The sequence below is a fragment of the Pieris rapae genome, chromosome 24 (assembly GCF_905147795.1).
Source record: "Pieris rapae chromosome 24, ilPieRapa1.1, whole genome shotgun sequence".
NCBI lineage: Eukaryota > Metazoa > Arthropoda > Insecta > Lepidoptera > Pieridae > Pieris > Pieris rapae.
In genome coordinates, this window is record NC_059532.1 from 3509619 (window position 1) to 3537597 (window position 27979).

Here is a 27979-nt window from a genome sequence, read left to right on the forward strand (position 1 = left end):
TAGTTCGAGGCCGTCATAGCGCCTCAGAAGCAGGGTGACAAGGCACAGTTCAATTTATACTTAACCCTTAGAATGGGTAAAACTTATTCAGTGGAAAAGAAGTAAGAAGTCATAATCGCTCAGAGTGGCGCCAACCAAGCTACAATGGAATAAAAGTTGGACTCTTAGGAATCATGGTCACCGTCATGTCGTTCATCATCTTCATAGCCTGTGCAGTTGCATAAAGTGTGTATACAAAACAAAACGTATTTTACGTCAAGGATTATTGTGCGTGTCACAAAATGTTGCGAGTGTTATGCAATAATAGTTATAATTAGTTAGGACATTGTACTTATATAATTATAGAAAATATATATAATTTCTTGTTTATTTAAACAATTTTTCCAAATAAATTATTATTACGGCTATATCGTAATTTCATAATTCCATTTGTCATTATGTCTTCGTATCTTAATTTCGTAATTCCATTTGGCGCGTGGACAGGTGAGAGGCCATAGATAAAATGACTAAACCGCATAGACTAAAACCGCCATATAAAACAGTGCCGAAAATAAAGACAGTGAATACTATTATTTTATACACTAAAACACCATTAGAGATTGGTATGAAAATAAATAAAAGATCAGAGAAAAAAGAAAAGTTGACTGTGAGAAGACTGCGGCTCATGGTACTCGACCAGATACCTATACCCTTGCCGTATATGCACTGACCAAGTTTAACAAAAAGTCGACCTCCGAACACTGGAGTGAAGAGAATATTTAGATTTGATTTGATTTTAAGATACTCTACAAAGATAAAGAAGAGATAACTGGATACTTTGACGCCGACTGGTCTAATTTCTTTCGCCATATAAAGGCGTACATAGGTTACGTTTTCTTGTTATAGGGTGGTGCTATTCCTTGGCGGTCACATGAGGAACAGACCAGGCGGAGTATATAGCGATGCCTTGCGTGACAAGCGCTTGGCTGCAGTAGCTCCATAGCGAGCTTAGTGATTAGCCAAGAAACCCACTCCATCTTCATCGATAATAACAGTTCAATTAAATTATCTACCTAGAACTAAGCTTGTAGACTTTCTTGCCATCTTATAGAAACTGGAAAAATTCTGCGGCAAGATTGTCAGAAATGTCAGACAAAAATAGCACGAGAGGTAAAGCGGGTGGCGCCGAGCAGCGGGCCCTAACTCGCCCATAAATATTATATTTCAGGAGTAGTTATCGCCCTGGTCCGGCGGGAGACGCCAACCGTCTATGTTAATAATGTCCCTTTTTAGGAAAGGGGAGATTTCGACACTCCCCTTCTGCTTAGCCACTCGGTCACATATCTGCCTGATTACGTGCCTGATAGGCTAAAATGTAGGGGTCCCCAAAAAAAAAAATCATTTAAATAATCAAAGAATTAAGTTGTCCTATATGAACCAAGAAGAAATGATAACTGATAATTGGCCCTACTGCTAATAAACTTTTATTATAGACACTATGAGTGGAGCCAAAAAAATCTGTAATTAAACGATGACAAATGTGCCATGGAGACATTTAGTAGCGCCAAATTATCAAGTCACATGATGTGTCAGGGCTGATACTAAAACAAGAAACATCAATGAGTGCCCATGTGGAAATTTGTGCTTTGGAGGGAAAGAAATGGTGACATCCTTTATAATAAATATAACCATAATTCATGGTAACAAAACCACAGACACTAACTTTAATCTAGAGCTTCAATAGGAGTATAGAATCTCCCCCATCTCATACACATTTTTGGCAAAATACAATCACTTGACATTTTCTTCTCTACTTCACAAGGTGGTTTTATTAATTTGACTAAGTTTTGGCATATTGGTTGAAGCATCCTGGCAAGATATTTGATTTCCAAATTTAAATTTGAATGTAACAAAAGAAAACTGATAATTACTGCAAAATTACTTATTAATTTCGCTAAAGTAAATTTTTGTCCTTTGTCAAACAAAACATTAACATTATATAGATTGACACCCACAATGTTCAAAATGGCTTTTTAATATGTGGGAAATAATAACATGGAATCATAAACTGTGCTGTATTGAATAACCTCCAAACAACCTTTCAACTGAATTAACACAGATGTAAAAAGCAAAACATTACAACTTGTGCTCACCTCAAAACAAAGACAAAACAATAACAACAATATTCATACAAAAAAAAAATTTACTCAAGACAGATGACCATTAATCCTCCAACTTTAGATACACATACAACATAAAGTTTAGGATGATTTTCAAAAGCATAAAGCAATATACCAAAAACAACCAAATGAAGGTATTTTTAAGAACAACATCCCATAAGAAACACTCAATAGAAGTATCAGCCAAAGAAAGATTTAAGGCAACTTGGGACCAGTCAAAGGCCTATGTATGCTATTTACAACAAACTATTTTATTTATACATTTAACAAAAAAACACTGAGAACAGAAAAATTCTTACATTAACTAGATATAGCTTTTCAAAATCTGAAGTGAGACACACATACTAACATTTACAATGAAGTACGAATTACAGGAGACAAGACTTTCACAGAGACAAAGTTAAGAGTTTACTTTAAGTTGGATGAGGCATAGGCGGATTTGCCCTAAGGCCCAGTAGGCCCCAACCGGCAGGAGGATGCGAAGAGCGGCAAAATGTGCCAATTTTTTTTAACATTTGTAAAATTTGTCTACTATTTTGACTCGATGAAATGCTTTGCCCTTGTGGTTCTTTCAACTAACTGTTTCCTATAGACACTAGACAACCCATACGCAAAGTGCGTTTAATTAAGATTTTTTTACACAGATTTGCTGCACATGGATATCATAGTATCTGAGACACATGCACTCCCGTCCCCCCTTTGCTCCCACACCTTGCTCTCTCGCGAGAGTTACTTGCAGTGTCAGCTCAGTGCTGGGAACTCCTTCAAGACAATTTCACCATAAAAATTCATTAACGACTCGTTGGTCAGCTTGTGCAGTCACATGCAAAAGTTTACGAAAGAACATCCAACAGAAGAAAGCCGTCATATGCGAAGCAATTTTTGAAACGGCCCTCATTACTGTTTTTTGGGGATGTTTGCTGGATCGCTTTAACGCCACAAGCAAGAAACTAGTGTGGAAATTGACATTACCCTTGTCTGAACTGTAAGAGGCTTTAATACATTTTGTTGGTGAAACAAGAGAGAACTTGGATGATTTCGAAAAGACAAGCTAAAGAACTGTCCTTCACACAGGAAAAAGAAAAAGATTTTCGACTCAATCGCAACCATAAGCTGCTTCCTGGTTAGACAAATGCAATTGCATAGCATTGTATTAGAGTGCTGTCCCCAGATTTACAAGAGTAGGTTGTCCGTGAGAAGTTGATCATCACTTTTTTGGTTACTTACGAACCCATGGAACTAATTGTATTATCTTTTTAAGGCTCCTAATAACAGGTACACTTTAGCTTACAGTGGAAACATAGCACAAGTTCTCTTGTCGCAGTCATTACACATTTTCCTTAGTTTGTTGACCCATAATAAAAAACTATAAAAATTGAAGACAACATGATGAGATAACTTCTATTTGCCATTTTGTTTTATCAAATTATTAGTTAATGACTGCACAGTGCACGCGCCAAGCATCGTACACAGATAGCCGATAGTCCATACTCCATAGACCATAGTCGGCTGTTTGCACCCAATAACCATAGTCGGCAGTCCACAGTGTATAATTATATAAGGTTACGATAATAAATTTATGAGAAAGAAAACTTACAATTTTACATTTTATTTATATTGCCTATTATAAGGGGAGAAATAGAGACAATTAACTTTAAATATGCAAAAGAAAACTAAAATTAAACAAATAATGTTTCTGTATTCATTTTACAATCAGTAATCAATGTTATCAGTTCAAACCACACCGTTATTTAGAACCGGCAGCACTTCTGACCCCACACATTTTGGACCAACTTTGCAGCCGGCATTCAGTAAAATTTTTGAAAAAATATTCTTAAACAATTATTGACACACTTTAAAAATAATAAACTTATGAATAGCCAGTAGTATGGTTTTACAAGAATTAAGAAGTCAAGAATCTCCAAAATTGTTTTGTCAAAAAGTTATGATATTGTGGTAAGGTGCTTTCTGAGTTAAAAATAAAACTAAACACTAAAATAAAAAAAACATGTTGGCACGATTTTTTTAGTAAAATAGTTAATAATTAAGATATTTACACGAGACTAGATGACACTATGATTACGAGTACATTATGCAGATTTGACTTAAATTTTTTACCTACTTAACTAGACAGCTACAAAAACCTGCATTTAATGCAATATTAGTACTGCCAGTTCACATTTGAATTTTGTAATTTTGACCAAAACTTTAGCAGAACTCAAACAATTTAAGAAATCAAAATATAATATCTAAGTCTCCTCTTGTAAATTATTATTATTTGTAGGCTTAACACAGTATAATAATAAAAACAGTATATAATAATAAAAAGTAATAATGTTGTGGGTCAAATACTAAATTCGTGAAGAACGGAACAATGTTAATATTAAATTTTAGCTAGCTTGTCAAATGCGCTTTATTGTAAAACACTACAATGTGAACTGTCATATATTTAATAAAATGCGTTTTGGCCACAATATTTAATATATCATTAACACGAGTATCACAGTTAAATTAAATACGGACTGTATAGGATTGAGTACATTCAATAAAAAACCACGCCCGCCATTTATTTTGACACAAGTATACACAAAACACTACTAAATAAATGCAATACCTGGACATACATGCTATGTATTAGTGTAAACTAATAATTATTTTACATTATTTAAAATTTATCCACGTTTTTCTACAGCTGTGACACTTTTTTTGACATTCAACACCTTTTGACTTCAGTCACTGTGACCACATGTTGTAAATTTAAAAATATTTAACATTATAAGTTTACAATAAAAATACATAGCTTCAATCCGGTAACAAAGTATTTCCTTGAAATCTGTAAAAGCCATGTTAATAAAAGACAATACTATAACAATATAATGTCAATACTGAGAGCCTAATAATACTGAGGTTGGTCCAGGTTCTGCTGGGTTTAAAAAAAAATTTTAACCCACTAACATTCCCGAAAACTGGTTATTATACTTAAACTTTTAATTCAATTCCAGATTTGACAATTTCAGTGTTGCAACGTTATGAAAAGTACTAAATAGTGACGTTGCAAAATTATTTCGATTTTGGATTGGAATTGGATCGATTCCTCTGGTTTATAGTTTTTTTTTTTAGTAGAAAAGGAGGCTCACCTGATGTACCGCCGCCCATGGACACTCAATGCCAGAGGGCTCGCAAGTGCGTTGCCGGCCTTTTAAGAATTGGTACGCTCTTTTCTTGAAGGACCCTAAGTCGAATTGGTTCGGAAATACTTCAGTATATCTAAACAACTACTACTATAATAGAAACTAAGTATATCAGGAAATTAAATATTTCTGAACGGATAATTTAGTTATGAAGATTAATTTTAATAACATTACTTTTTTAGTAACAGTGAAAGCTTTTTGTGGATGTTTTTTTCTTGGGGACAAGAAAACATCAACGTGTTTTTGTGATGTATGCTCAGGATCCATTTTGATGGAAAACCAAAGCAAATAGATTCACTCAAAGAAATATAAATTGTGGTATTATAAAATTATGATGATCATAATAGAACGCTCAGTTTTCAGGTTTCTCTGGTCTGCAGTTCAAAAGACTACTTGTAGACATAAAAAACCACATAATAGTGGCTTTGCTTCCATCAACGGTGAATGTTTAAAAAGCTCACAATATGAACTTTGCAGCGGTTTGAGCCTCGATAGAGGATTGGTCTACAATTGAACTCTCACAATAGCACCATGCTGTTCATCAGGTACACCATGTACCCGTCTAGTGTGTGCTCTGACTTTATTTGGTTTCTCAAAGCGGTGTTCACATATGGGACAAAGGTACCCATACCGTTTGCCTGTATGTGCATTGTGCTTATGTATTTGGAGAAACTTTTTTGATTTTAACCTTTTGGGGCACATGTCACACTGAAAAAGATACCCAATAATATGATTCATGAAAATATATAGATAAAAAATACATAGATAATTCATCAATTCATAAGACATTTTTAATAGAAAAGTAATGTATGAAAACCAGAAACAACACACAGACTGCTGTACCGTTACTGATAATCCAATTTATTTAGATTGAGCAAATAAATAGGATTCATTCTTTATCTCTGCCCTAATTTTAAAAAAAATGTGTGCGTGTAATAGTGTACACTGTAAGAAGTGAAATTTCTATATGACCTTATTTTTTTTGAAAATGATTAACTATAAGGAACTTTACACAAAATTGGTTATATAAGTTAAATTAGATAAAATTTAACAAAAGGATTTTATAATCATGGAGATGAATACAAATAATACAATTATTTCAATTTACCATAGATTATTCATTAATTGTAATACAATAATTACTGTCATGGTTATCATTAATATATGTTTTTGTTATTCACGGCTTCGAATCAACCGTGGCAGGGACAAGAAAAAGATGCGCGTAACGGAATAATGTGACGCGTAACTGCAAAATGTGGCGCGTAACGGAATAATGTGACGCGTAACTGCAAAATGTGGCGCGTAACGGAATAATGTGACGCGTAACTGCAAAATGTGACGCGTAACGGAATAGTGTGATGTGTAACTGAAAAATGTGACGCGTAACCGTAAAATGTGACGGTACATTTTTTTCCAACGCCTATGAAGAAGTTTCACTTCAAAAAGTTAAAAACAAAATACTCACTTGAAAGTTCTTTTCTGGTAAATGTATAGCTATGTGTTGTACAAGAGTAGATCTACGATAGAAGCTGGCTCCACAATGATCACAAATGTATGGTCTTTCACCAGTGTGTCTACGCTCATGTATCTAAAAAATATGTACAATCTGTTGTATTATTAGGCGATTATAAATCTCAATACATTATAACTGTTATGGCATGACAAGAAAATTAAAGTTTATTAATTTTTTTGTATGTAAACCATTATTAATTCACACCTTAATACTATGTGAGCTGTGATGGCCTAGTGGCTCCAGCGTGCGACTCTCATACCTGAGGTTGTAGGTTCGATCCTCGGCCGTGCACCAATGGAGTTTCTTTCTATGTGCGCCACTGATTTATTTTTAATAGTATGTGAGGTGAGGTTTTTAATTGAAAAAAAATGGTGGATAGAAGAAATTCTATTTTGGCAGTAGCAGGAAGGGAATGAAGAAAAAAGCTAGACAGTGTCAGTTGGAAAAAGCTTGGAGAGACCTTTACCTGATGAAGGTAAATAAAATAATGTAAAAAATCTAAGCTATATTATCCTTATTTCGTCATTATTGTAAATTAGATGGGATTTATTACTACAATTAATTAAGTTAAATTCTATGTACAAGTAAATAGACACTAGAGCAATATCTTCTATTAGACTTTGAGATTTAATGGTATATGAAATACTTACAATAAGCGCCTCTTTTGTAGCTGAACTATATTCACAGTACGCACACTTATGTATTTTGCCCAAGCCATGTCTTGCTCTTTTATGTTCTTGTAATTGATTATTATTCCTACACCGTTTACCACAGGCCTGAAATGAAATTGAACCATAATTTTATAACAGAAGACATACATTATATTAAGGGTCTGTTTCACAAGGTACATATGTATATAGTAGGTAAGTTACAAATTAGCTATTTAGTACTTATTGGTAGGATAAACAGTATTGTTGCGTTGGTACTTTATCCATATATTGTGAAACAGACCCTAAATATAGCATCATTGATAAGCTTTCTTCACAGCCTATCACTACAAGCAATATCAGTATGTGAATTCATTAGGATTACTATATGTACATGCACAAACTTTCACCCATCTCATAAAGCTGGCCATTTTGTGTAAAAAATTGTATACACACCTCACAAACACAGAAGTTAGTATGAAATCGCATGTGCGCCCTATATGTAGCCTTCATACGAAATTCCTTATTACATGTATTACATTTATATGATGTTGCTATTGGTGTTTTTGCACGCCTTTCCTTGAGTAGGGTTTTCTGAAAAACAACATGAATTCTTAGTTTAGAACAATATAGAAGCAAGAATATGGATAAAATATAATCAATTACTAACATTCAAGTACAGTTTCTCTGAACTAATCACTTGTCCATAGTATTTGAGAGTATGCTACTGTAATCTGGTTACCACATTACAAAATGCACGTAAGTAAATACTATGAAAACTGTTCAAAAACGTTTCCTTTGAAAGCTTTCCAATCGTCTACACTTGAGTGGTGAATTGCAAACATACAAGGTTCGTTAGGACTATTTCAAGTTGCATACTCTAAAACTCCGACGTGACTTGCTTGATATAGTTTATTTATATATAATATTTAACTTTATTCTTTCTTTGTAATTCTCGAGTTACTCGGACTAAAAGTCTACTATACATAACTACGGCTCGCTTATCTGCTAGTTTTAATGGTCCAGTGGACATGCTTGCTCTAACTTTATTAACAATCAAATTACCCACCTGTGGGTTGTGGGCCCCACATTAGGTAACAATGATCTACATAATACAGAGATTTATGAAATATGACAGAATTTACCACTATAAGGGCACTATAAGGACTATTTTGATTATTTTTAAACAATTCATGCCAACTTTTGATTTTAAGGAGATAGGAATGAATTGTTGTAGTATATTTTTTAAATGATTAACAACCTTAATTAAAATATTACCTGAACTTCCTTAGGTTTTTCGTCATCATAATCATGATTGTCAAAATCATCATCAAAATAATTATAACTATAATCATTTGTTTCAATATCATCTTTTTTCTCAATTCCATTATTACATACTTTTTTAATTTTAATATCTTTAGGTTTCTTATTTAACAAGGTTTTTTCCGCTTTGCGACATTTCTTACGGAACTTTAATGCCATTCTTAATATATCTGAACACATTTTGCATATTTTCTGTGATAAGCCATCCTGGTAATTAATCTGGAAGTAAGTGATAATAGTATATGTGATGTTTAGTTAGTTTGAGGTCACATGATTCCATCTTTTAAAATACTATTACGGTGTTAATATAAAAACAATAAAATATTATGTGAATAAAATAATTGTGGAAGTAAATGTAAACTTTCCAATATAGTATCCACCAATTTGAATGCTCAAATTTTTTTTGTAGGTCGTACTCACCTTTAAGCCTGTAACAAGTTCCAAATCTTGAGACCGTTTGATAATCGTTTCCTTATTAATAAATATATCACTAAGATTTTCAGTACTTAGGCAAGTCCTACAACAATCCATTTTCGTTGATTTTATTTCACTTTGCTGCCTCACAATACGTCGTTTACTAGCCAAACTATGCATCATCATTAAAATTGGCACCATTTTACATTTCTGCCTTATAACAAAATATTAAATATGTACAGAGGAATATTTCAACATATTTCATCGTTAATGTGATATTCGAATTTAAAAATTATTTTGTTCGGCGAGTCACAAATGAAACTCAAATTACAAAAAGGTAAACAGAAAACAATAGAATGCTGCACAGGTTAAATTTCTATAGTTTCAGGCTTCAAGTTAAACAGTCTCTGGTATACAGGTATATAGAGTATAGAACCATAGTCCGTCTACGGGTATAGACATAGACTACATCTTCTAGCTACCCATAACCCAATCTAAAAAAGAACTTAAGTCCTAACTAAAGTTTTGTATTATGATTGTTTCATGTATGAAAAGATGAATTTGTTATTCTAATTTGAAATCTTGATAAATTTTTGGTCTTGATATATCACTTAGGTCTTAAATGAATTATGATGCTATTCAGATTATTCTAGATTCCATCTCTACTCCAAATTGAAATTGAATAATTTTGTAAAAGTAGAAAGAAAAACGTATGTACGGCTTTAGCCAATATACTTGTATCCGGTGAAAGTACAAATACAGAATAAACCTAGTTCGTAGTATGCATCTTGCAGAAGTGCTAAGTGCCTAGTCTGTGAAATAATCGGGAGATTTGTAAATAGAAAATAGAAAAATATATTTCAATTTTCAAATTAAATTATAGAAAAATGTATCTCTATATCCATATCTAGTTTATATTTTTTTATATCGCTAAGCGTACAAAATTATTTTTATTAAGTGCTTCAAGCATATAATATATGAAGATATAATATTTTTGCTGAAAATATGCTGTTTTCGTGTTATAAGTGTCAACAAAAAAATATATTCTTTTCTTAATTTTTTAATCAATTTTTTTTTAATATGCTGCCGTATCTTCTGCTTATGAACCGTTTAAAAAGCAATCGGCGTGAGGAATTACAAGTAGGTAATCTGGAATGCTGCAGGACCTGTCTAGGATCTGAAAATCTCACTGATATTTTCCAATCTAAAAACATAATGATGAAGCGTATGCAAGAACTGAAGCTGACTACTGGATTACGGGTAAGAGAGACTAGGCTTAAAATTATATACTACTGTATTTAGTGTTCTATATTTTATAGTTTCTGCTGTTCAGTTTATTTAATGTTTCTTTTAATATTTTTATATTATAAGATATGCTAGTTGTACACCTTATTATACTTTTGTTTGAAAAAATCTAAAAGATAGATAAGTCCTAATAGATATTAAATTAAAAATAACTATAGATCATCTATCTAGACTTCTTATTTTAGATAAAATATAATGATGGATTATCACAGAAAATATGTTCCAAATGCTTAGATATGATGGAGACTGCATTAAAATTTAGACAGATAAGCTTAAAAGCACAAGATTGTTTGCTTGATATGAAACAATGTAAAGAATCTGATGAAAATAGATTGAAAATAAAAATACAACGAGATAATGATTTCCAGGAAGTAGAAATTGAGTTTGCGAAAAAGAGAATGCATAGACAAAAAACAAAACTATCTCAGAATAAAAATATAAGGTTGAAAATGGTAAAAGTGGTTAGTATATAGCATTATGATTTTGATTCATGTATTATGATTTTGATTAATCTACCTTTAAAAAATGATATTTTCTTGATCATTTTTAAGGGTTTTTACGTAAAAATAAAATAATATTTTACAACAATATTGGCCTTGAGGTTAATGGACATTTCTTTCTCTATTCAATGAAAACTTTTTCTTTGGTAAAATAGTGATAAAACCAGCATGTAAATTTAGTTTTCATTATCTTTTGTTTTAAATTCTAAAGCTATATTGTTTCAGAAAAAGAGGGTTAGAAAAAAGAGAAAGTCTATGCAAATACCAAATGCAGATTCATACACATGTCCCGTTTGTCAAATGGTGTTTACAATTAAATCGTCATTTGCACAGCATGTGAGATATCACTATAACCCATATGTTTGTGAGGTAGGATCAATCTTTATATAACTTTTCTATAAAATATTAGTTTAATAAATAGTGTTAGGCGAGTCATCAAATAATAATAAATAATTAGTAAGCAATATAATATATTATAATTACAGTTAACATTATATTTATATTGTTTTCTAAGTGAGAAGAGGTCATTCAAGAGAGAAATCATTTTAAATATAACCAAAAAATATCAAATAGGAAAAAAAAATATAAATGTTCATAAAAAAATTGTGTGGTGTTTTTTATAGAAGAAAACTCCACACAATTTAAACAAAAAGGACTATCAATATATTTAAGAATCTGCATAGCTTTAGCATTAAAAATATGCTAAAGAAACAGTACCTACTTAACCAGTGGTTCTCAACCTTTTTTTTGTCACCGCACATATTTCATGATTTTAAAATTTGCCGGCACACAAAGAAAAAGCTAAAAATTATTTATTTACTACAACACACTATATAAATAGTTTATAACTAAGTTTTAATATACGAAATGACCTAATATATGCTTCAATAATATTTAAACATTTAATAAGGGATTAATTACAAGCGAATAATAAAAACAAAATTATTTGATATAATTTAATAATATTAACAACATTAGATATTTGCATAATTTAGCGGTTGAGAATCACTGTACTAAACAGATACATCAACCAATGGCGTGTATTTTTTCATGATCTCCCTTTCTCGCTCCCTCTGAATCGCAATCAATCGCTCTCTCCCTTTTCTTCGACAAAAACGCTGCACATCTTCGTGACATTCCGTAAAATTAAAACTTTAAAAAAAAAATGTCACTTCAAAAAATATTTGAAATTGAAATCATAGAGTAGAAACCGTTTTGACAGTTGATACTTTTTTAAATAGTTATGCGGGAAGCGATGTCGGTCCATTTCGACACTGGAAGCCCACAAGCGAGCGAAACACGGCCTTGAAAAGATTTACAAATGTGATCAATGTGAGAAAGAATTTGCCTATCGAGAAGCTTATCAGGTGAGGCCTAGAACTCAACCATTAGTATGTACAAACAATTTGTATGAAACATGCTACAATGGACATTTGACAAAGGTTAATTATGTTTTTATAGTACAGAGGACGAACGGAGAGGACTCAACTGATGTTAAGTGACAACGCCGCCCATGGACACATCCAGATCGCAAGTGCTCTGCCGGCCTTTTAGGAATTGGTGTGCTCTTATCTAAAGGAATTATGTTAAGTGTTGGTATTAAACATACAATTTTCGCCCCTCTAATAGATTCCTTTTGGAAATTCCATCTCACAGCTCATCATAAGTTCTACAGAAATTTCTTAACCATATCCTGTCTTGTTCAATCGTGACTTTTGTAATTTTTGTATTTTTCATACTTTTTACCCATCATAGTTCTTTTTTAGTTTTTTCTTTAATAGTTTCTCTATGTATGTAACGAAGTGTAAATAAATAAAATTTCAAGAATCCGCCAAAATCCTTTATGAAGTGAGGGTCTATAGTTCCTGATTTGAGAACTTTCCTTTTGGATGTTAATTTGGAATAATTATAGTTCATAAATTTGTTGAATTTTTATTTTTTATTTTATATAGATTCACGTCCGAACACATACCGGCGAAAAGCCGTATATTTGCGACATATGTGGGGCTGGATTCCACAGACGTGGGACTTTTGTCCAGCATTTGGGAGTACATAATCCAGAAAACACAGTTCAAGTGAGTAGTTTGCAGCCTAATATGACCAGAACAGAACCGCTGCAGTAAATTTAAAACTGTCACATGTGCCATTGTAATATCTGTTATATATATGTGCAATTCACACGTTATAGAAGTGAAAACTAAGTTTTTATAATTAATAATATTTTAAATTAAACATTTTTCACTATCTAAATGTATTAAACTTTTTATTAAAAATAGTATATTTTTATGGTAAATTTTAATTTATAGGTTTAATATAAATCTTTCATTTGACAATAACTAAAACAACGAAAGTTTGAAATTCGATTAAATGAAAAAGCGACAGTAAAAAGACGCTCTCCTCCTATTTCATTTTCTCCCACGTTAAATCTTATGAATTTATGTTACTGTCTCTTTTTACTGTCGCTTTTTCAGTTGCATCCGGTTTGATATTACATCAATTCTAAAGAAGTTTCACTTCAAAACTCTATGCAGATAAAGTTGCTGTAAATTCATAGATAATTAATTCTAAATATTTCATTTCAGTGTGATCTGTGTCCGACGCGAGTTAAATCTCTACAATTTCTTTATTCACACAAAAACAGAGTACATTCGGGTAAACGGTATCGCTATATTTGTCCCATCTGTGATAGACGATTCGATTTACCGACGAAAGTTAAGAAACATGCATTAGAAGAGCATCAAGTTGGGGATAAAGATTTAGGAACGATAGTTAGGATTAATACATTCCTTCAAAATACATCGCAAAAGCGTTCGTCGGATTCGGGAACGAATGACTAAGAATGAGATTCAGAAGAGAGGCGTGAATGACAGTTTATATTTGCGTTCAAAAACGGTTGACGTCTAACTTAGGCATAGACTATAAATCAAAATCGGCGATTTGAGATTAACCGAAAACTGGCGCCAACAAGCGGATGATGTCTTAAAAATACAGATCATAATTATGTAATGTGTAATACATTACACAGATAAAATATTATTATACTACGTTAAATAAATATATTAAAATAAAAATTCCGTACTTTTATTTTTTGTATGGACTTTTAACTAGGTTTGAACTTGAATTATGTTAAAATATATTGTTCGTCTTTAATAAATTATTAACAGTTTTATTCCACTGTTAGTCGAAGACTTTTTTTATAGAACGGGGAAAACGGGGAGGAGGCTCTCCTGATGTTAAGTGATAGGGATAGCCCATGGACACTCAATGCTACAGGGCTCGCGAGTGCGTTGCCGGCCTTTTAAGAATTGGTACGCTCTTTTCTTGAAGGACCCTAAGTCGAATTGATTCGGACATACTTCAGTGGGCAGCTGGTTCCACAAAGTGGTGGGGCGCGGCAAAAACTGCCTAGAAAAACGCTCAGTTGTGGAGCGGCGGACGTCGAGGTGATACGGGTGGAATTTCGTATACTTTCTGCAGTCGTACCAAAAACAGTTTGACAAGAATGTTTCGTAACGTTTAAATAAAGTTTGCCATGACCAGGACGTAGATCATCCTACATTATCGTTTCTGAATCTCAAGCTTAGTGCTAAGTATGTCAAAATCCATTATGTTTTATCTGTGGGAGATACAGCGACACTCCAGTGCACATAGCGCTGTATCCTTTTTACGAAATTAAAAAAAAAACTATGTTGTACCGACATAATAAATCCGCGGTTTCTATATGATCTATTGTACATATCTAGGCAAAACAATTAAAGCATAGGCCAGAACTATTCTCAATCTATCAGCAACAGAAACTGCTTGTTAGTTCTTAAACGTAAAATGCGTCCTTTTGCGGTGCCAGTTTCATAATACCAGTCAGACTGACAGGCCTGGTATCTAATTGAAAACAATGTATTGCCTATTTTTCGTAATGTGATTGTACTTGTCTATTTGCTGTAATTAAATTATGTAATATATATTTAATTTGTTGTTGTGGCTCTATTGAATATCGTTAATTATTTTAAAATCCTTCATTACTCTTTTAAATATTTGTTTTTAGATAAATTATTTTAGAAGACTTCGCCGCTTTGAATAGATGCGAGACATGAATGAGACAGCAATATTCAAATCAGATTGAGATTCTCTTGTGAGCTCGCAAAATCTTATTTACATTGATAAAATTGTACAGATATGAAGTAATTAAAAAAATTATGTACGAAGTAAGAAACAAAACTTAAAGCAAAACTTTAGTTCATAGAGGCTATAAAGCATATAAAGGAGTAATAATAAAACAAGAAAATATTATGCAAAATATATATTTCATACTTAAAATAACGTTGATTACAAGGGAATTGGTCCCAGACAAAATACATTCGTTTTCCGTACTTCTAAATATTGCTTAAAATTACGTTATACAAACATTAAATATAGAAAAATGACAATATTATCTAATAAGAAAGTGTAAATGGCGCAATTAATACGGGAATGCGATAACTTCAATAAACTCGACAAAATCAACTACTTAAGATAAAATGGTGGATTGTGTACTTTTTAATTCAACAAAAAAACTAGTGATTTTAGATTAAATATGTTAAAAAACTTTAATTTAATCTCACAAAGTGATGTTTTTTAAAATTATTTTAAATTTATCAAAAAATATTTTTTAGCTCTAGCATCTATGGAATGTATACCTTGGTCCCCAATGTGACGTCAGGAATGCAAAAAACAATGATTTAAACACATAAACAACTAGCTATACATAAGAAGGCACAAAATGGACAAGAAAATTTCAAATTTGATTTCATTAAATAATAAAAAACCATGATATGTGAAGCTTAAAATCCAATAGCTAATGGACATTGACAGCTGTCAAATGTCAAGTCTACATATGACTCTGTGGTCTCTTCTTCCTGCTGAACAGACCACCGAAGACGCCTTTCTTGTCTTTCTTCTCCTTTGTCCCTCCGACTGACAATTCTGATTCTCCTGATGATCTGTTAACATACATTTTTATATATAAATTTAAATGATATTAAAAAAAGTATATGCCCTATTATTATGAATTGCTTTGATAACACAATATTCGCTTGAGCAAAAATAAATTAATTTATCTTGATCTCAAAAAAAGGAGAAAAACTCGCCTAAGTAAAATAATGTAAATACTTCCAAATCATATAACAATTCAAGCGTCTCTTTCTATCCAATTGTATTTACGCTGAGATAGAAAGAGACGGATTCATGTACTTTCAGCTGCCACAAATATAACATATCATCGATAAAATCTCAGATTCCATTCGTTACTGACTCACCTGGATGCAGGTCTCTGATCTAAAGCTGGAGAGCCTCCACTTCCAGCGACAGACGCTGGCCGAGTGTTACTTCCACTATTACCACCGTAGGCTGTAATCAAATACTCACTATAGAACCCATACAATTATAAACCAATAAAAAGTATTAAAATTAAAAAATATATATATTAACAAGTCTACTTTGAAAACATTTAACAGAGAAATCTTCTAAAAGTAATTTTATATCTATCAATATTACAAAGACAGTGACAATTTCTCTTAGACATACTTATTCATAAATTTTGAAACAACTAAAATATCTCTCTTTCATCACAGCGTTAATACAATTCGAAAGAAAGAGACAACAATATCTATGAATAAGAGAGTTAAGATCTTTATTGATTTCTATCTATTTCTAAAATATAATTCTACAATAGCACACAAACACCAAAGCTACTCCCGCAACCACTACATAATAAGCACAGATACAAATAAATAAAACTAAAAGCGATTTAAAATCAATAACATCTCTTTGTATTTAAGTATGAAAAACTTATTTCCTCAGTGAGGCATTCACAAAACCATTGGCGCTGCAATTCTGGTTTGACACAGATTTCTGTATATGTTTTGTGATCATTAGATCAATAGACAAGTAGGATCAGCCTACTGTGTACGCCGTCGATTTTCTTGGGGAATATGACATTTCTTACGATATTTCCTGTCAAACTCTCAAAAGTCAACTGTCAAAAGTCAAAGTAATAGTAATCTAATAACGTATACGAATTCATTGTAAAGTTTAAAGGTACCCACTAAAATGGATGTCCATGGGCGATAACTGCCCTTGGGCGTTCCGAAGGCTTGTTAGCCATAAAAAAGTTTATTCCAAAGCCTCAAAACTATTCAAATTCTGCACATTTGCATTTGAAGACAGTTATTGATTTTAAAACCATTTTCTAATCTACGTTAAAGCTAGAGAAATGCGAAACAATATAAGCTAGGGTTGCCAGGTTATATTTTTCACCTGGCAACATTAATATAATAATTATACGTACAATGTACTTTATGCAGTACATAGAGGAGATGGCTCGGTCCTTAAGCAGCGTAGATTACATAAAGACTTAGTTTAAAATTATATATAGCATAGAATATTCGAAGAGAAATCTTATTTGGTAAACTACAGTCGGACAAAAGAAAAATGCAGAATTTGCTCAGAGGTTATTATAATGTAAAATAATAAATAATCGAAAACAAATTGTTAAGATTTTTTAAACCGACTGTAAAATACCAATTTAATACAGAATGCAAACCACAACAATTCAATTAAGTAAACAAACTACACGTGGTTCTTGTCAATGTCAATTGTCAAATGTCAATTTATAAATTTCTTGAACATAGACAATACTTCTAATCACAACTCAATACGTCAAAATAAAGAGTACTCGTTGGTATTTAAAACAAAAGTTGACGTCAAAATTCAAAGAAATGTCCCCTTTTTGTCACAGATAAACCAAATACAGCATGGATTATTGACAGACAAAATGGCGGTTAATTAATTATTTTTTAAATAGACATAATTGAAAATGTAATAGATGTCTGAATTCTGATTCGATTATATCGAAAATAACTTTTTATAAGAAAAAGTGGCTCAATTCTTTACCAAATTCCTTTGAATAATATATTTTTACCAAATGATTTATTTTTATAATGACAATGACAAGGACCACAGAACTACGGAAGCCAAATATAACTGACCCAGCTCACTCGCCGAATAGAAGTGTGAGGTAGTTTCTACACCTTGCCAATTATTATTCCAGCTGGGATTCTTCTCTTTCTCTTGCCAATTCTTGTTAACCTTTTGCTGGTAGCTGTTAACCATGGCCGTAACGGATTTATCCCCTTGAGAGACGGTCGGACCTTCCGATCTCTCTGTGTATCTATAATTCTCGTATCTTTCATTTGAGTTTTTGTCGAATCTCTCGCTAGAACTGCGTTCCGACGCGGAGTTCCTTTCGTTCGAGTTTTTATCGAATTCTCTGTCACTTGAGACTCTCTCTGATCTGACAGACGCCCTGTCAGACATGACAGACGCCCTGTCAGACATGACGGACCCCCTGTCAGACATGACGGACCCCCTGTCTGACATGACGGATGCCCTGTCAGATACGACTGACACTCTTTCAGGTCTCTGTTTGATTTGTGATCTGTCAGGCACAATTGGTCCCCTTTCGGGGATGACGGGTGCCCGTTCAGGTATCGCTGGCGGTCGCTCTGTAACTATTTGTCCCGAGGAAGCTATATTTAAATATTAATTATTAAAAATACAAGATAAATTAATTTATAAGATATCGAACGTTCACAAAAGCTGACGTCACTTAGCATAGACAACATTGCATCAATTTTTTTTAAATCTTAAATAAAACTATTATTACCTTCTCTCTGCGTTCGTAGGAATTCAGCATTGATATCGCGGCCATTTGAAAAACGCGTTCGTCCCCAGGAGCCGCTTACGTGTTCAGAGTTTCTGTATAAGTATTATTATTACTAGGGATATTAATTTAGTTAAACAGACAATTCTCAAGCATGAGTCTTTGTGTCAATTAATTATATATGTAAAAGCAGTAAACTCTAGCGTTAAAACAAAAAATAATAATTTGGCAGCTGCCCCGAAATCTTAAAATGAATTTATATATTTATGTACATTTTGGTGTGTGTCAGGCACAGTGGGCTGATCATCTACTTGGCTATGATATTGATAAATTATCATGAAACAGATAGAGAAATCTGAATGTAATAAATACATAAATATTTATTTTTTCTTCTTCACTCATAGTGCCTGGAAGAGATCTCTCGAAAGCGATAAGGCCGCCAGTTGCTCTCCTTATAATTTAACTATGATCAATTTTTATATTGTAATGTAACGAAGTATTAATTAATAAAATAAACAAATAAAATATTACCTAAGTATGATCTCATCCTCCTGTGGGGGTTGTCTCGGGGGCAAAGATGGCAACACCGACGACTCTATGTTCCTCTCTGGCGTGTTTGCAGCGCGGTGTTCCTTCAAAATCTCACTTTGAGTTCGCACCTTGCGTTGTGTGTCTGGCGAAGATGTCGCTGACGATGATGTTGAAGCATTTCTGTAAAAACGTGGAACAAGCGAAAATGATGAGTTTTAGAAAAAAATATATATATGTAATAATTGCATTAGCTACATTCCAAGAAATCTACATAGCATTTGTAAAGACCCAGTATATATTATAGTGCGCCAAAAACTAGGCTGACTGCAAAATGAAATTATAAAACCTATATTCCATATCTTCTATTTCTTTTCTATCTCCTTGGCATCCAAAAGTTTTATTTCCTTTGTATAAAGTACACTCATGTCCATACTAATCTAATTTTATTAAAAAAATATAGTATTGGCAAGCGACATTACCTTATCAAAATTTCAACACTCAATTACAAATTACGGCAAAAGTATGCCAAAAATCTTACAAATCACGGCAAGAGTATGCCAAACGCATTGGAATATATGAGAAAGAGGTAATATATATACATAAAACAAATACAAAATATACAAAAAAACAGTTTCTCACCTCAACCGTCTCCTGACATCGTCAGCTGGCGACGAAGCTTCATATGGTGTGAGCTGAAGCTGCGGCGGTAACGCGGCGTGGAAGGAGATCTTGGCGACCCACTCCATCATCAGCTCGTGACGAGCGCAGGCGAAGAGGTATTCAGCTCCATCGGTACACGAGAGTCGGAACACATGGGCCCGTTTGGTGTAGTCACTCGCTGGTTCACAACGTGCCTGGAATCATTTCAGTAATTATTAATATTAAAAAATACTGTCAATATTATATTTATTATTATAATTAATTCAATATATACAACAAAAGTTTTGTAAAAAAAAACGATAGCTTGCATTCCTGGAGTGAAAATATTAACGTTGTGAATTTTTGATATTTTGGAATGGTTAAGGAATAATTTTGCAAGAATTACTTTAATTATCAGTATAAAAGTAGTATCATTTATGTGGTAGAATATAATATTTATTTATTGGGCTATCGTACACAAACATGACAATATATATTACATTAAATACTCTTCATCCGTCTTACGAATTTTCGATCAGACGCAAGTTTAACATTTTTTTACCCATTCCGAAAAAGTATACAACGCCGCTAAAGAAGTTATTTTTAAAAAATAGGGCGCAAACGGGCAGGTGGCTCTCCTATTAAGTGATAACGCTCATGGACATTGCCAGAGGGCTCACGAGAAAAAACTGCCTTAAGACACGCTCAGTTGTGGAACGATGGACGCCGAGATCCGGATGGAATTTAGTATTCCTCGATGTCCGATTATGAAACTCAGCAGCCGGTATTAATCTGAACAACTCAGATCCATGGCAAACGCAGTAGAAGAAAAAGAGAGACATCCCTACGAAAAGATCTAGCCGCTCGAAAAGTGACTGTTTGTCGAAGATTCGAATCAAATTTTCCAAGTAAAATTTGCTACTAAAAGTTATATCTAAGCTTAGATCTACATCTGTACTTACGTTAAGTATAGCTACAGGTGGCGCCGCTGCCTTACTGCTGGCGAAGTCAGTTTGGTCTCTGAAGAAACAGAGTAACTGTCCGCACAATACACCGTAGTACGAACGCCAAGAGCGCACGGTCGCTCGTTTACCACCCACTCCCGCTTCTTGCTTGCGTTCTAAGTATCCTGGAGAATCATATTTTTTGTGTGCGTGTCAATTTGTTATCAATACATATTATTTTTCTTCTACATATATTTGTTTTCAAACTTAGTTTTACACAAATTTTAAAACACACCAAAGATATCGGGCGTGTTAAATACAAGCTAAAAAACACAAATTTCTGAAGATTTATTTCGAAAAATACATCATCTCCAGGAACCGTTTTTACTGGAAAGTCCAATTGTCATTTTGAACTTTGAACCTCCAAAAATATTTTAAGATTGGTCAAATCGGTCCAGCCATCTCAGGCAGCGAGACAAACAGACAGCAATTAATTTTAAATACATGTAATCAGACACATTGTCATTTGTTTCAAGAAATCTTACGGGTTGTAAATTTTCATGTGTTAAAGTCAATTTCTCACTAGTGCGTAGAATCATGTACCTTTGTTTTAAAAATAGAAATGTCGGACGACATTGTATTAAGAACTTGGAAAATATTAAAGCCTTTCAAATCTGCGAATATGTCGTTATTATTTTGTATATGCTAGAAAATAATAGAAAAACTTACCTTCAATTTCAACGGGCGGTAGTTCGTCCGGCTGTCTGTGTCTTCTAAAGCTTTGTGTTCGTCTACGTGTTGTGAACGAGGGAGTTCGCTTTGGAGTCTTCGTTGCCACCTGCAAATTTTAAAATATTGTAATTTAGGTCCTAAAGGGCACGGGGCATAAAGTAGGGTAATAAATATATATGGGTCAAGAATTTAGCTGGCCTATGGTGAACATGACGACGCAGTACGGTTTTTTGTACGGATTGTTTGTCATTTGAACGTCACAGATGTATACGTAGTATACGTCAATTTTAGTAAGTTATTTGTTTTTGGATTTATGTTGAATATAATAACGAAATGTTATACCCATCCGAAAAGTAAGTGTAATTTTTAACGTCTAATAAATCTATGAAGGCACGCACGCACGTCCCGTTATGCTCATTGTACGCTGGCGCCGTATCTATCTCTATCTCTATTCCAATTAATTGGCCTATGCACTCTCACAGGGTTTCTCTCTTTTGTATCCATACAAAATAGTGATAATTCGCAATCATTTCATCGATGCTTTGTTATGACGTTTGATGTTGATATGACCATTTTTAAAGAAAATAGTATAGTTATGTATTATTGTATTTAAACTTAAAATTATTTAGACATAATTTTAAATTAAGCCGACGTTTCGCGTGCTTTACAGCGTGCGTGATCACGGTGACTGAAGACAAAGGTGTTAAATGTAAAAAAGTATCACAGCTGTAGAAAATGTTGTATTATCTGTATTTATTTCCCCAGAGTTGGTATCGACTAAAAGATGTAAGGTTTCTGTAGAAATTGCTCACGGTGTCCTCCATTTTCGCGGATTGTGATGAGCCATTTTTAAGCGAATGATACAAGATTCATGTAATAATGTAAACAAAAACCGAATATAATTGCTGATTATATGGCGATTCAGGGTAAGTAGGTGTCACTACAATCAAATTTAAACTTACACTCATACTCTCTGCTCTCTTAACCAAAGCATCGCTCTTCGGCAGTCTGTCGAACTGCGGTGCCGGTGAGAAGGTTTCTTCAGAAGACACCACGCTGTCTTGATTGCTGAGTTGACGTTCCATCTATAATGTAATAATATAATGTAATAGCTCCTCTAATATGAGAAACACAAAAGTTTGTAAGTATGGATGGATGTTTGTTACTCTTTCACATTAAAACTATTGAATGGTTTTCAATGTAACTTTACAATATTATAGCTTATACATCAGAATAACATAGGCTATTTTTATTATATATAATAAGACCGTATGTATTTATATCTTAAGTTTCAGCCAAATTAATTCAAATGCACAATTGGTAGTAATAAATTACTTCCTGGAGTAAATAATAATATATACTTTTAGGTTACTTTTTGTATTGAAAATAGATAAAATATATCTTTTACACTATCATTTGGATAAACAAAGTATTATATTGCATCGTTCTCTTTTTATCAGAGCGTTAACAATAAGACTGGAGAGAGTACTTCGTGTGATGAAATTGATTTTGTTTTTGTGGATACATTTATAATTAAAAATATTTAATTAATGATTTAAAATTATTTAATTCAAACACTAGAAATAGTGAAACGGTATTGACGCTACTGCTATGTTGGAATATGTGTAATTTGCTTTTATAGATATATTTAATTATTAATATAATTTTTGTGTTGTATAAATTTTAAAATATCTGCTTAAAACATGTGTGACAGTTCAGTGCATACAAAATAACCCAAAATACTAAATACTTTATGTGTAAGACAAAAGTAAAAAAAAAGTTCACTACAAACAAACCAGGATAGTTAAACACAGACAAAACTTATTCTAAATTCCTTGTAAATCGAAATCAACTTGAGAAAACACAAATTCTTGATAATAAAACCGTTTATAATGCTAATTACCTGCACATCCTGTCTACTCTGCTGACTGCCACTCTCTCTCCTTCTCTCCTCCGCGATTCTCTCCATCTCCCTCCTCTTCACTAATCTCAATCTCTCCGCCTCTTGATGTTCTGCTTGGCGTTTGCGAGCCTGTTCTTCCTCTTGCTTCTGCTCTTTGAACGCACTTTCGATCTAAAAAATATATTTTAGACAACTTTAGTGCGAAAACAGCTAAGCATTGTATTATATTAAATTAAACAATATATCTTCTATCTAACAATTTCAAAAATTCACATTTATTTTTGTTGAACGTTTGTTCCTTGTTAAAATTGTTTGGGATTTAAATTAATTTGTTAATATTCTTATTTAATAATATGTAAATTAAAACTGTACTTAAGATATGATGGTTATTAATATATACTCAGTTGTAGATTTATTTATTTTCTGCTTTAAGTACCAAAAAAGTTCTGATAATTTATTTATTGTGTGCTTATCTTATCTTATATATGTTTTAATTGTATTTATAATTTTTATTTCTAGTATAACTTATGTTTAAAATAATCAGTAGATGTAGAACTATGTAGGATGTCGTAAACTTAATAAATAAATAGATTAATCTCAAGAACGTTTCTAGTTCATAAGTATTTATAAATCAATTATATTTAGATTTTGTAGATTCTACTTAAACAAAATCGATCAATACTCCATTTATTTAGAAACTACTTTTAAAAACGTCTGCCACAGCTAATTTATTTGCCACATACTTGTATCTTTAAATTTTTTGTAAAATATGTCTATAAATACCCAAATAAAGACGATATATTTCACAAGCATTGATTTTAATATATATATTATTTGAGTTCATTTGGCGGTAGGAAAATTTATCAAGCAACAATATAATTACGACAACCAATAATTGCCGGCCATGCAGGGAGTAATATGGTATTTTTTAAACAATTGGAGGCCATATCTTCCACGGAAACCCCCTCCCACCTGGAATCGATTCCACAGTTCACTAGTTCGTCGAAAAGTGTCTTAAAGTAAGATATAAAGTTAATAATGAAGAAACTCACCAGTGTAATTCTCTTAAGTGCGTTGAACTTCTCTTTCTGCGCGTCTATGGTCTCTTCTAGATCTCTGTGCCTGTTAATCAATTCCTCAGTCTGCGCCACGCTGTCTCCGTACTTTCCGTCTCTTACTAGCGGCACTCTGAATATAAAAATAAGACATTATTTAATATATAATATAACGATAACTATAGATTTTATATAAGTGAGCACACGTGCACGTGTGCACGTATACGTGAGCACGAACTAAATGGAAATACGAATACAATACGTGTTGATATAGAGAGAGGTGTCTAAAACAAAAATTATTGTAACTTTTTCGACATTTTGAAGGTTCTGCTCGTCCATAGTGTATTACAAGAAATAATGTAGAAGAAAGGTTATTAAAACTAGGATAGGACTTTAAATAAATACTTTGAGTACACCTTTAACCAATGCATATTTTATTTTATGGTAATATATAAGGTTACTAGCGGATCCGACAGACGTTGTCCTGTCTACACGTCTTTAATTTCAAAATTTCAATTTTTAATAAGCCATTTTGATGAAAATTATTATTCAAATGTTATGACAATATCTAACGATCCAACACATGGTCACACGCGATATAACACAATGATAACAAAACTTTTTTTAAATTTCGTGACAGACTAAAATTAAAATTCGAATATTATTTAAAATTTGACACTGCGATGGTAGCGCCGTCTGTCGGATCCAATTTAAAACATTCCAAAATCAACAACAACTAATTAATTGTGAATCTAAACCATTCCCAGATCCCCTTGAACACACACAAAAAATTTCGTCTAAATCGGTCCAGTCGTTTAGGAGGAGTTAAGTCACATACACACGCACACAAGAACTATATATATTAAGATAACGGTTTCAGACAAGAAAGCATGGCAATTGTCGAATTTGACTTTGACACACGAATTCGGTGTTTTGGCGTAATGGCGGAAGCATAGTTGGATATCAAACCGCACTCATATTTAGCCGTATACCGCATTTACTCATTACAATAATTAAGAATCCAGTGGTTAGAGTAGGACACACCACCTTTCCTGTCTTAGTCTGATAGATTTTTGGTTCCTTCTTTAACTTGACATGTCACAGCTGAACCAATCCATTATATTTATCGAGGGAAGGATTTCCTTTACATTATCGTGCCTAATAAACTTAAAAACTCCATCATTTTGTAACTGCAGAAGTTATGAAGCCGCAAATAGCGTGAGAATTTCCAAACATACCTGGCGCTTATCCATTGATCCAGTGCCTCAGCATCCCTCAGGAAGATGAGAGCATCTAGATGCTGTTCGTATATCGTTGCCCTTGCCTGCCAGGCAGCACTCAATGCGGAACGACGCGCCCGTAAGGCAGACATGCGACCTTCCACTTCTGACGATAGGAAGTGACCTTCGCTGACAAGTTTTTCACCTGGTATATACAGAAATAATTTAATACACACAAATCTATTTTCTGTTCAATTGGCATAAAAATCTTATAAACAATCATATGGTTGATAGGTTTAATAATTGAATTACAAATCGAAAAATTTTCAGACTATTGACCGTAAGAATTAAATTTGCTTTTTTAAATATATTTTATGTTAATTGGCATAAAAATCTTATAGAAAATCATATGATTGATACGTTTAATAATTTAATTAGTTACTAAATCGAAAATTTTTTATACTATTGACCGTAAGAATTAGATTTGCTTTTTTAAATATATTTTATGTTAATTGGCATAAACATCTTATAAACAATCATATGGTTGATACGTTTAATAATTGAATTACAAATCGAAAAATTTTCAAACTATTGACCGTAAGAATTAAATTTGCTTTTTTAAATATATTTTTGGAAAAATATTCTGCTAAATCTATAGTTACCAATAAAAATGTAATGTTTACTTTAGATACATATTGGCATTTAAAGTTTTCTACCATTTTTGATCGCATAGCCAGCTACTATATTTAAACGTCAATCAAAAATATATTTCATTACACAACTTATTATAAGCAAAATTGTTAATCAGTTCTAAAATGTCTAACACTTTGACCGTCAAAATCGCCAGTTATCAAATCTAGGTGATTAGCCCAAGGTTGAGGCACACACAAAGGAATCGACCAAGGCCTATTTAAAATCTAAATCTAAGCGGTTAGATGTGATAAAGAAGTTTGGGCTGCAAGGACTAAACATGGGAAACAGCAATGTTTTCTTGCTCATCAATTATTCAAAAGATGTATCACGTGTGCTACTAATACTTGTTATGGGTTTTTTTATGTCGAATGAAGTGTAATGGTGGAAAATACATTTAAATTACCGTCAGCATAAAATGTGTGGAAGGCGTCATCTTTAGCGTCCATTTCCGGTGAGATGTCCCGATGTCTTGCGACAAGTCGTTCTGCTGCAGCCACGTCGCTGCCCAATTCTGGTGCTGTCACCCGAGCCATTGTTTCATTTGTCCACGCCCTGAATAAAAAAGCACTTGCTGATTCCTTCGGTTTTACACGCGTTAATTAGACTATTGAAGCCTTATACTCTGATTTTTAATTCCATAGAATTCTGACAGATATAATTTTATGACATGTCAGAGATTACAAGCTGACCTTTTTGGCCGGGCACATTTTTCAATTTCAATACGAGTCTGAACATCTGAGTCTTTACATACATTTTATTTGGACTCCTTTTAATAATTAAATTTTAGTTATTAGGTATATTTTTATGTTATTTGTTTTGAATAAATATTTTTTTATTTGTAAGTCAATGTATCAAATTTATTAAGTACGGTGCTCCACATTAAAAGTGGTTTAAGCTTCGACAAGTCCCATTAACAGAGGTGATTCGAGGAATCAGTACCGGAACCTCTGAAATTCTCATCAATAGAGGTTTATCACTTACACAACGTGACCAGGTTTGACTGTTCATCTTCCAATCAACAGTTCAGTTATATAAATTGCGTTTATATTTTTTGTAAATTATTCTCGCATATGAACGAAACTATATACACATATATGTAAACGTATCGTAATAAAACCACTTAATAAAACCTTCATCAGAATTACATAATAAATATGACAAATTAAAAGCATCAAACGGGAATCCAATTCGGGTTAAAATTACGAAAAAGTGGTACTCACATAAGTTCCTGGTAAGTGTCGAAATAGGCCTGCAGCTGGTCGGCGAGTTGCAGTTGCTGTTCGCAATGGGCCGCTCGCTCTTCTAAAGCCTCTAAGGCCTCTGTCACGTCCTCCAGTTTTGCCTGAACGTGTTCCTTCGCGTCTGGGAAGGCAGCTCCTAGCCTGAAAATTTATTTATGGTTGAAGAGTGTAACAGTTGTCATTATTTAGTTTGAAATTATCTATTAATTGATAAACTTAAGATATTTAATAGAATCTCCAATGGATACTTCAGGTAGAATCTATCATCGTGGG

At 32.9% G+C, this 27979-nt stretch overlaps 3 protein-coding genes across 10 annotated transcripts in view; 1 reads left to right on the forward strand and 2 right to left on the reverse strand.

Moving 5' to 3' along the window:
• Positions 1-5321: 5321 nt before the first annotated feature.
• LOC111004108 (zinc finger protein 808) lies at positions 5322-9648 on the reverse strand. 2 transcript variants are annotated; one of them, XM_022274965.2, is made up of 6 exons: positions 9254-9648; positions 8789-9052; positions 7967-8104; positions 7514-7639; positions 6816-6938; positions 5322-6058 (listed from the first exon to the last, which is right to left on the reverse strand). In XM_022274965.2, exons 1-6 carry the CDS (start codon positions 9446-9448, stop codon positions 5855-5857), a joined length of 1050 nt encoding a protein of 349 aa, XP_022130657.2. In that variant the 5' UTR covers positions 9449-9648; the 3' UTR covers positions 5322-5854. The 2 variants fall into 2 exon arrangements, with proteins under 2 accessions (XP_022130657.2, XP_045489678.1); XM_045633722.1 differs by having other exon boundaries at positions 7967-8109; positions 8791-9052; positions 9254-9646.
• Positions 9649-10153: 505 nt separating this feature from the next.
• Positions 10154-14102, forward strand: LOC111004080 (myoneurin). The gene is made up of 6 exons (XM_022274925.2): positions 10154-10507; positions 10738-11013; positions 11278-11421; positions 12294-12419; positions 13005-13127; positions 13635-14102. Exons 1-6 carry the CDS (start codon positions 10328-10330, stop codon positions 13887-13889), a joined length of 1104 nt encoding a protein of 367 aa, XP_022130617.2. The 5' UTR covers positions 10154-10327; the 3' UTR covers positions 13890-14102.
• A 1232-nt stretch (positions 14103-15334) lies between these two features.
• LOC111004088 (spectrin beta chain, non-erythrocytic 1) overlaps positions 15335-27979 on the reverse strand; it is a 98637-nt gene continuing 85992 nt past the window's right edge. For 6 of the 7 annotated variants that reach the window (XM_045633838.1, XM_045633833.1, XM_045633835.1 and 3 more), the window contains 14 exons: positions 27686-27847; positions 26869-27017; positions 25791-25977; positions 24550-24685; positions 23498-23668; positions 22557-22679; positions 21592-21700; positions 20881-21047; positions 19919-20133; positions 19280-19459; positions 18752-18843; positions 18075-18614; positions 16344-16434; positions 15335-16028 (listed from right to left, as the gene is read on the reverse strand). In XM_045633838.1, coding sequence (XP_045489794.1) covers positions 15917-16028; positions 16344-16434; positions 18075-18614; positions 18752-18843; positions 19280-19459; positions 19919-20133; positions 20881-21047; positions 21592-21700; positions 22557-22679; positions 23498-23668; positions 24550-24685; positions 25791-25977; positions 26869-27017; positions 27686-27847 — 2434 coding nt within the window. In that variant the 3' untranslated portion in view covers positions 15335-15916. The remainder of the gene's footprint in view (positions 16029-16343; positions 16435-18074; positions 18615-18751; positions 18844-19279; positions 19460-19918; positions 20134-20880; positions 21048-21591; positions 21701-22556; positions 22680-23497; positions 23669-24549; positions 24686-25790; positions 25978-26868; positions 27018-27685; positions 27848-27979) is intronic. The other variant, XM_045633839.1, reaches the window with a different exon arrangement.